The sequence below is a fragment of the Odontesthes bonariensis genome, chromosome 14 (assembly GCF_027942865.1).
Source record: "Odontesthes bonariensis isolate fOdoBon6 chromosome 14, fOdoBon6.hap1, whole genome shotgun sequence".
In the NCBI taxonomy this organism is placed as follows: Eukaryota; Metazoa; Chordata; class Actinopteri; order Atheriniformes; family Atherinopsidae; genus Odontesthes; species Odontesthes bonariensis.
In genome coordinates, this window is record NC_134519.1 from 19265819 (window position 1) to 19276674 (window position 10856).

The 10856-nt window shown below is 40.2% G+C and overlaps 1 protein-coding gene across 5 annotated transcripts in view; it reads left to right on the forward strand.

Moving 5' to 3' along the window:
* The window catches only part of znf521 (zinc finger protein 521), an 89182-nt gene extending 88171 nt beyond the window's left edge, over window positions 1–1011 (forward strand). For all 5 annotated transcript variants that reach the window (XM_075483341.1, XM_075483342.1, XM_075483338.1 and 2 more), the window contains one exon: window positions 773–1011. In XM_075483341.1, coding sequence (XP_075339456.1) covers window positions 773–802 — 30 coding nt within the window. In that variant the 3' untranslated portion in view covers window positions 803–1011. The remainder of the gene's footprint in view (window positions 1–772) is intronic.
* The last annotated feature ends 9845 nt before the right edge of the window (window positions 1012–10856 follow it).

Here is a 10856-nt window from a genome sequence, read left to right on the forward strand (position 1 = left end):
CACTTCAAAAGATGACCTGGATTCAGCCCACCAGGGACACCAGTTACACACCCCCTGGTCCACACTCCCTTTAAAGAACCTGGCACAGCTGCCCCACTACAACCACTCTCAACTGTCTGTGTGTGTGCGCCTGCATATATTTTGGGAGAAACGGCATAACAGAGTGATATTGTCAGCTTGTTATCCTGTCACGGTGAACTGTGCACCATTACATACTTATAGAGGTGTGGAGGATCAAACCATCAGTGGCCTCACCTGCACCTGAGGTATTTCTTAACTTTTTTTTCTCTGCACTGCAGCACATTTAATAAATGTAGTCGTCGGATAAACAGGTCTCCAAGGATGATATTCCATCAGGTGTGTCAGTGCCTTGTTATGGATTTGTTGCCATGGATACAGCCTTTGATCGTAAGGCAGGATTTCTGAGGAGTTGGATGTTATCTGTCAGCAGTCTTGTGTCTTTGTGTTTGACCAAGGCTTCAATATGCTCAGTCCCAAAGCCACCTGCCATTGATCCTCACACCGATTTGACTACTCTGAACATTAATTGGATCTGGGTAATGACAGCCTAATGATGATGATGTTCAAATGTCAGCATAATCAAAAAAACAGCACTCTTCAATCAGAGCAATGAAATGAATTGTCGTGAGTTTGAAAAACATGAAGGGTTTCGGAAGAGAGTGTGGACATGTTTAAAAGAAGAGAGGGAAAAGAAAAGGTTGATCCAGTGTATGTAATCATGTTTCCTCTGTGCATTTTTGTGTCTTTACAGAACCACACATTGACTCAGCACAGCAGCTAACATGGAAGAGCTCAGCGCCATGGCCGAGAACAAGGATCACATGACGCACAGAATAATGTCTGACCGCCAATTACCGTCAGTGCAGTTTCCCACTGACTGTCTTGCACTGAACTTGCGATTCAGTCACACCACAAGAAACCATGCCACAGCAAGAAAAAAAAAGCAAAGAAAACAAAAGAAAGAGAGGGAGAGGGGGACATAAAAGAAAACTCTGTTCTTTACTAACCATTTGAAGACCATTAAATAAAAGGCCAACTTGTTTGTACATAGAATTCTTCATGTGTTGCTTAACTACAGCTATATTGCAATCTTATACAGTATTTGCCAATGTACAGTTCAGAATGTTTGTTAAAAAAAAAAAAGTAAAGAGGGAATGGGGGTGGGGGTGGGGCAATTACATTGTCAGTCAAACAAGATGGATCTTAACCAGTTGTGTAAAGGAGAAACAGGGTGCCACTGAGAGCATGAGAAACTGTAGGAACTGGCAAGAGATGTCAAGAGGACTCTTTTCATCAGTGGCACTCCTACTGCGCAGTACGCCACTCTGTACCCAGCTCTGTATCCAGACATGGTCAATCATTATGTGGTAGAGAAGCTTGATTCACCAGCATAGGCAGAAAAGTTGTCTGTGTGTCTATCATACAGTAATATGGCTGCCAGAGGACCAGCTGTGAACGACGGCACAACAAATCTGCACTGCCTGTGCTGGGGTTCATATGAAAGATGGAAAAAAGAAAAAAAAACAACAGAGAAGAGAAAAACAGGACAGAGGATGTGATGCTGATATATGCAAACGCAGTGACACAGATTTGGAAAAGGCTAGTTCCCTCTGGTTGGCTCATGAACAGAGGCGTGAAGCTCTCATGTGGCTCTCAGAGCATGGGGAAGTCTTCAGCCCACTGATTCAACCTGTACATTTCTCTTATTAATGTTTACTGCGCATCGAAGCCCGGAGATTACTGGAATTTTCTCTTTTTTCTGTTTTCTTATTTCTATATATATATATATATATATATATATTTTTTTTTTTTTTGCAATGTGGGGGGCAAATTTATTTGAATTTGGGGTCAAGGAGAATAAAAAGAATTCAGTCCTTCTCGGGGATATACCATAGGTATATAAAACTCCCTGGCTCTCCTGGAGAGTGCCCACATACATGTCCTTATTTCTTTGCAGTGTTTCATTGCCCTCCGCTCAAGCTGGAAGCCTCTGTGGCATCATATAAAACTTTAATCCATTCTGTTATGTAAATGTTTTGCATTCATTGAACCTGAGATGCACTTTTGTATGAAACTCTAATGTTTTGACATTTTGATTGAGAATTGTTCGTACACCGTTTACAGGAAATCACCATCTCCTGCAGCAGAAGGACAGTTATCTCCAATGTTATTAAAATGTATTGTACAAATATGGAGTTCTGTATTTGGCAGACCTCGTTTTTTTGTGTTGCACATGTGATGGAAATATTAAAAACTGTATGACGAAATGGCTTCACTGTGGCTCCATCTAAAAGGCCTCTCTGTGTCCGTATGCTAATGTGTGTGAGTGTGTGTGTGAGAGCGAGAGCACAATTAACCCATCAGACAAGACCTATGACAGCATAAACAAAATCACCATCCAAAGCTTACACTGCTTTTTTTCATTGTATCAAATTACATCCTATTTTTCCCCACTCCCTCGTGGCTCTCGCTAACGAACATCTGAGCATCTTAAGGGAGGTCTGTGTTATTAATGACTCCATTACCCATCACCCTGTGCGGTCCCATCCTACACACGCTCGCGCTAGGCCTATTTAGGGAGCCTCCAGCACTCCGGGGGACCAAGAAGAAGATTCTTCTGCCTTTGCCGAATGGGACATTAGCATCTGTCTGTCTCAGAAAATGATTCATCAGTAGTGACACACAAGCAGCATAACATTTGTTGAAGCTTTCAGATTTGTTTTGAAAGAAGCTCTGTGGTGCAGCTCATAGCACTGTAACTACTCTGAATAACAAGACACTACACTCATGCTTCATCTGGAAACTGGAAAGCACAGTGGGTACTGCATCTAAATTTATACTGTATGTGCTTGGTGAAAATACCATATTGTTATTGTGAAATAATAACAATAAGATGAACACATTGATATTCTTATAATGTGTACATTATTATGATCCATTCTGGTCAAAATATGTATTCAAAACGCATGGGTGTGATCCATTTGAATGAGGACTGGAAAGCTCATTTATAACATAAACACGTTGACCATGAGGTGAAAAACACCAAAAATAGAATAAGTACTAAAATGCTTCACGTAAAAAAAAAAAGCACATTTAAAAAACACACGAACAAAACAGAAAATGTAACATTTTTGAAAACAACGATAAAACAAAAACAATATTTCAGTGTACATGATTTACAAAATCCTGCAAAATCATTTGTTTTCAAAAAAGTTGTTTTATGAGTTTTTTTAAGTTGTCGTCTTTTCCAGTGTTTTTGGTTTCATCAAGCTTTCTAAGTGTTTTCTCTGCATTATTTATTCATTCATTTATTTATCTATTTGTTCATTTTTTTCAATGTTGTATTGTCAGTTATTTCTTGTATTGTGATTTTTTTTTCTTCTTTTTTTTTTTAATCAGAGATATTTCATTGTCTTTCTGGCTGTGTTTCCTAAAATGCTGAGTTTAGGTCTCGTCGTGTTGTGTTATGTGAAATGCTATATAAATGTTGTATTCTCTGCTTTGTTTGTCTTTGATTTTGTTTTTTATTTTATTGTTGGGGTTTTATCTAGTGTTGTGTTTTTCACCACAGAGCTACCATACATAGATACTCATATTCCATGATTTAGAAATATTTTGTCCAATTCTCCGTATTGAATTTTCTCACTCAGGCATGACATCTAATGTGCAAGCAGTCTGTCGTCTGTTTGGAAGAATGGACAAGTGACATACCTACACAATGTGAACACAACCCCTTATCCAAATCAGAGATGGTATAGCCCAGCATTAACTGTCACACCAAATGCAATCTGGGCATCCATTAAACAACTTTGCTTGCATCTCCCCGTGCCAGACACTTTTAATAAGCTTCAAGGGCATTTGAACAGATCCAGAACTTTGCTTTGCCAGAGATGGACTGGCCCACATCATCCATTACATTAAATTGGGTGGTGGCCTCCAGCTCATATTTATGATTTAATTAAATTCACTTGTGAGGCGTATCAGAACCACTGCGGCCTCCCTTTTAACGCCAGCCTAAAGAGCAAAACAAGCACTCACACGCAGCTACACACACTACTACATACACAGGCGTTGTGTTTTTGACACTCGCCCAAGTGTGAGACTTTGTGGGCGCTTTGGCAGGAGGTTCTCTGGGGTTCATTTAAAGCAATATAATTACACAGCCCCCAAGTATTCTTCCATCAGAAAGAAGCAGAATGGATGGCTTATGCAGAGATAACCTAGCCTGGCTGATCCTCTATGGTGTCGTCATGCTGAACATAACCTTAATGCAAGTGGCACTCAATGCTGCTAAGAGCCTGGCCAGTCCTCTGCGAAACTGGGCAGTGGGGCCAGATGTTGGGAGTAGCTGAAATGGCATTGTTTTGTCCAGTACATGTTTGAAATAGCATTTTTTGGGTTTTTTTAGGTTTTTATTTTTGTTTGTGTTTGTTTTTTATATGACAGCCACATACCCACCGTCCTCTGGAGAAAAAGTGGCAGCCTGTGTTAAGAGTTTATTAAAGAAATATGAGATCCTGCTGAAGCTGTGCAGTATGTTGCTATCCTGGAAGGTGAAAATGTGATATTTCATCCCGTTTGAACAACCTGCGCAAATATGCATTCAGTGTATGTCCCTTGTGTTCCAGTGTCCTTGCTATAGCTCTTCTTTGGTTCGAAATTTAGTTTGGTGAAAACTCCACATTGTTAGGCTGCGCATTCCTCCCACTGAAGGAGACCTCAGAGACCTCTTATGGCATTCAATATGTGCGCCCAAGCGTGAGATCCAGCTCCATTTGGCCGGGAGATCCGCTGGGAGTGTCTGAGGTAACCCAATCTCTCACACCGGCACTTCACATCCACAGAGCCATCTTTTCTCTTCAGAACCGTGTCAGCAAAATGGACGCCTCAACCTGTGCGTGTAGCCCTGCCAGGGTGTTTATAGATGAGCACAAGGGCCTTTGCTGTTGTAGTATGGGTAAACGACATGCCATTTTATGTTTCGTGCCTTTAGAAAGTAGCCTCAGTGCAAAGAATAGAACAATAAAAAGGGACATTTTGTATCAAAATGTGTAGTGGCACGAAGCGTTATTTGGTAACGACAGGAGTGGCAAGTCTGGTGATTCTGATCATATCAGCCCTCGCCGTATTTTGACAAATTGCCGTTCTATCCAGCCCGGTCTCACGGCTCATTTGAAAATAATGACTACATTAAATGTATTTATGTAGGTGGATACAACTTGCAATTATTCATACACTGCCACTTTCAAAGTTCTGTAATGTATTTCTGTTGAAAGTTTCTTCTGTTTCTGCATCACACCTTCTGCATCACACCTACACATCACATGTGGTAGACATTAGTCATGTTTCCATGTAAATGCTTAGCAGATCTGAGGCAATTTTTTTTAATGTCTTTAAAAACAAAAAGGAAAACCAGGCACATTTCCATTAACTGACTTGAAGAGAAATAACTAAGATATATAGTGGCAGTATGGGCAATGTCCGGCATGACTAAAGTAGACTCAGAAAATTGTCATTAAAAGGCAATGAAGAAGAAACAAACAAAACCAATGATCTTCCATATATGGACGATCATATATGCACTTTAAATTGCCTTGTGTACGAATTTTGCTATTCGAATAAACTTGCCTTGCTTTGCCTATCCATGAGAAAAATATGGAGAGGTTTTCAGGAATTTTCTTTAATTGTCATTTTTTTCTTTTGTCATCAAGCACTGATATTGTTCCCTGCTTTATTATTATGCTTTAACAACTGCAAAAGGTACATTTTTCTCCCCTTTTTCAGTGAAGTTTATATGAAACCTTTTCTAATGCACGACATTAAAATGCATTTCTTTCAGAAACAGACAGCTCTGAGATGTTTTTCCTAAACCTTACAAAGAAGTTTACATAATAAAGCGCAACCAAGAGGAAATGTAATCTCTATGACCACACACAAAAGTGGAGGGAATAAAAGAAAAGAAAAAAATATTAATGTGTGTATTTTGCACTTGGCTTAATGTTTCCTTATGATAGCCCAAATAATCAGCTCTCAGTAGAAATATCCATCCTCTTCATCTTTAAAGTAACATCATACTGCACATGTTGTGCCTTGGAAGTGAGAACTCCTTTGCTTAAGAGCAAATGGTCGTCAACCATTTTATAGGTCTTTTAACTTTAAAAAGAAATTAGTTAACAATGCTTTACCAGGATTTTGCCCAATATAGGCTTGGATCAAGAAAAACAAATGACAGAATTCATATTTACCTTGTAGGGTTTGAGTGAATAACTTTAATTATAGTAGATGCAGTTGAAAAACTTTCCAAGGGATTCTTTATTAAGAAAACTGATTGTGTTGGTGTTTCTGTTTCTCTTCCTATTCATAGTTGTAAATACTGAGTTTCAACATATATCCAATGAGCCACCAGTGATCACATTAGAGCGCAGTTGCTGGGTGTATCAGCGATGGACATGAAACTGAGTACAAGAATTCGGTCGACCTCCTTGTAATCCCTTCATCTTAAATGTAAACAAGACAAAGGTTCTATATTTTAGGAGGACTAGGAATGAGCCACACACTACATCAAGAGGTGGAGGTTGTGCAGTACAGATAACTAGAAATGTATCTGAACAACAGACTGAAAAAGGCACAGATTTTCTTATTAAAGAAGCTTAGGTCTTTCAATGTTTCAGCACAATGTTGCATATTTTCTACAAGTCTGTGGTGTAAAATACTGTCTGCTTTACAACCATCTGTTGGACCAAAAGCATCAGAGTCAATGACTTTAACAAATTCTATAAAGAAGAATCTTATACAAGTTGCTAAATGATAGACCAGACCGCACACTATCTACATAACATAGTGATCAAACAACAAAGTGTGCTCAGTCAGAGGCTTCTTCAGTTCTGCTTCAAAAAAGGTTATAGGCCATTGCTGCCAACAGCTAAAGCTACATACAATAGCTGACTTTAGTGACTGATGACTAATGACCACGTATTTGTTTATTTACACTGCAATATCATAATTTCCTATTTTGAAATTAATAAAGTATCATTCTATTCTATTTTGACTAAAGCAAGTAACAGATATTTCTTAAATTGTGTAAACTACAGAATAAACAGCATAATGTGCCTCTTTTAAAGAATTAATCAAAAGGCTATTTATTGATTATAGTCAATGATCTGATTATGTATTCTTAATTACATGTAATCCATTACTGCCCAACCCTGTGTATGAAGAAACAAACTCATTCTCACTCTTCCCTCCACTCTTCTAATGATCCCCCTGTCTCATGTACTGGGAGAACTGAAGGTGAGTATCCCCCTCTGGTCATTTCCTTCAGCCTCACTAAGACAGACACCTGAAATAGACAATCTTTTTTTCAGGGTATGTGTGTGTGACTGGATGGGGGCGGATTTTCAAAAATGTATTAAACACCAAGCAATAAAATATGGACCAGATGGGGTCAAACTCTCTGCAACTCTTCGAGCTATATAGCCAGTACAACTGGTGAGAGAGATGAGGACAAGGGAAGATTCTAACAAGAGGAGAGAAAAGGGAAAGAAACTATCAATAATGCAGAGTACACTGTATACAGCTGAAGGTAAAAATGAAAAACACACTGCATGAGAGAGAGGAGGGATAACTGAATTCTAAGCTCAGTTATTTCTATCTGCAATTGGTGCCAGAACACAAATTTGTTGGTTAAATGATTTGAGCTTTTTGTAACCAGTTGGAATGCCCCACTGTGCACCAGATACATGTGCAGCAATGTAAGCATAACAACGTTTTCCATCGAGCTGAAGTATCTTCTGTTTGTTTAAGGGAAACACGGTAAGTGTCCAAAGTGTGATGTCAAACAGATTGCCACAAACTTTCAGTTTGCACACCTTCCTTGTGCTGCATTGAAGCAATGAACTAAAAACACAAGTGAACAACGGCCTCACTCTTTCACCGACGCTTGTTCTTATCTCCTCCCTTTTGGCTCTTTATTTCATCCTTCTCTTTTTTCTAATTTAGGGCTTCCCATTCTGTCTTTTCTCATCCTTCTCAACCATTGCTATGATCCCCTTTCACCCAAGTCAGTCTTCCTCATCTGTGCAGTTCCATGGCTCCTCCTCTCCTTTGGCATCTTTTGTATTGTAAACAGCTCACAAAAGCATGACAATGTCTCTGCACATGTTCCCCCTGCCTCCCTCTGTTCTCCTAGCTATTTGTTATTGTCTCCTCACTATCGTGTGTGTTTGTCTCTATCACGCGTTCTTTATTCAGTTTTTTCCTCTGCGTCAGAAAAAGCAAAAGTTAATTAAATATGGAACGAGATGGAGCAGCATCTCTTTAAACCATCATGTCATTAAAATGGCATCCCTGGGAGATCAGCTTAAAAGGAGTTGGAGAACAATGTCTCCTCAGTCAGATATTTATGGGCATGGTTATGTAAACATGCTCCCTTTATTCTCTATGTATATTTCATGTAATTATCACTTTTTGTTGCTCTTCCCCCCTGAGATTCGTAGAGGCAAGAAGTTACTGGGGGAATGTCATTAGAAGAGACTATTGTTACAGCGCTGCTATGCTACTGCACCAGAAAAAAGCTACATTCCCATTCTGGTGAAACCTTTTATCTATATTTGACTTCATCATATAAAAATGATCGATGTCTTGTTACTGCATATCTGCCACTGAGACTGAAACCTGGGGCCTCACTTCTCTACAGCTGTCCACATTTAATAAACCCAAGAAAAACACTGAGTTAAGCATACAATCGTTTTTTGTCCTCCACCATGCATGCATTCAATGTAGATATCTGGAAATTTGCTGATACATTACTGGTTTGATGTATCCATCTTTTAGAGACGCTAAAGACCTAGCGTGAACTAGATTATTTCGGCAGCAGAGGCCAGTGACTGGTGCTTGAAGGCCTGGGTGCCAGCTGACGGAAGCTGCTAATTAAGAGGGCTAGAGAGCCAGTGTGGTGCCTTACGAAACAGGGGCACCTGGGTCTCACATGAGGGGGCTGGGTGCCCATCACAACTCATCTGTGTTGCACAGAGAAAACCGTAGTCAACTCAATGCTGTGCCACGTAGCACTCTTTTACGGTCTCATACGGCTCACATAAGACCCCTCTCCCCCCTGTGTCCTCATTCAGCTTGTTCACCATCACAGAGGGAGATGTTATCGCTTGGCATGATGGAAATGTACATGTCAGGGTGCATTTAATTTTAGTCAAATGCACTTAAATACAATGCTGAGAGAAACACAGTGCATACATAATATAAAAAAGGTGCACACTCACAGAAACACACAGAGGATTCGAAATCCCACATGCATATCTTAATGCTCCTCTCTTTTCCATTGTTCATTGAGTCTTCTTTGCTGTAGGGTCAAAATGTCTCTAAGTAATCTAAGTGGCTCCGACTTAAGGGACAATATAAGGTCTGCCATGAGTTCTGTCATTACACTTTCGCACACCAGAGGCAGATACAGCTCTCGACCACCACTGAACCTCATATTGCTATCCAACCCGACACCACAGATGCAGTAAACCTAAGTGAACCGCAGTTTCGAAAGTCGACAGCAATAACCACTGCAGAATAGCTTTTAATCAACGTCTGAAATGAGGGTGACTTGAAGCGTCGCCCCATGCTGATTAAATGTAATTGTTTAATTGCCAAGTGCTGGGAACCCATCCTAGGAGGATTCCAATGGAATTATTTAATCTCTAGTCAGGAGGTACACTGCAGGAAAAAGGCAGAGGGAAAACGAAAGATGAGAAAAAGGCCAAAATCAAACAGAAATAGTCTTGAATGAAATATTAACTACGGTTTACATTTATTTGCTGAATATTGAACAGCCTGCACAGGGGTAAAATGTACAATAAGTGAAGTTACAACTTCTAAAGGGGTCACAGCTCTGACCTCCATCTGCACTCTAAAGTGCTTTTATGTCCCAACTTTATTCCAAAATACCACTAGTGTAGAATTTTGACTGCTGCTTAATGGATATACTGGAGTTCCAGTATATGAAAATGCTTCCATCTTTTGCCAGATAATTCTGTGGCTTCATATGACATATGCCACCTTTCTTTATCTACAGGAGGTATTATCGGGTTAGAAAACAGCAGATTTCAGCATTTAATCATTCCAGCTGAGTGCCGAAGAGGAACCTTAAACTTTTTTTTTTTCACTTCAGAGGTCATTATCAGGGAATAGTAAAGGCCCTCTGCCTCCTCTGAACAGTGACTGAGTCATTGCTAATGGTGCACTTTAAATACAAGGGGCACAGTTATGCTTTATTTGGGGTCGCCCCTTTAAAGATCTTTGCTTTGGGTCACAAGCATCCACCAAAAATTTTTGAGATTTAGAAGCCAATGAACACACACTTCTATGTGTTCATAATTATTGTGCCTCATCTTTATTTCCCATGGGGCTTCCTTTCCAAGACCAATTTACGCTGGCATGATCCCCGATATGTCCTCAGTTAGTAGCCAATCGGTTTGGCACACATGCCACGACATTTCAATCTATCAACAAAATCAATAGCAGTATCCCGCCTGATATAACTGCACACAGTGCAAGCACTCCACAGTGAAACTGCTCTTGCTGTTACATTTGACAGTAAACTCAGCCTCGACAATTCTGCTGATAAATGCAGTTCTGTCACCCCAAGGGATATGTGCCTGCTTCCCTCTGGTCAGAAGTGTGCTACTGTCCCCCCACCACGCCGTGGGCCGAGAGGGAGCGATGGGGGAGCAGGGGCTTGCAGCTGTGGCCTTATTCCAAGCACCTGACCAGGGGCCCAGATGTGCACACAGGCAACAGCAACAATTTGAGCAATGTAGGTCCCCGGAGGGACC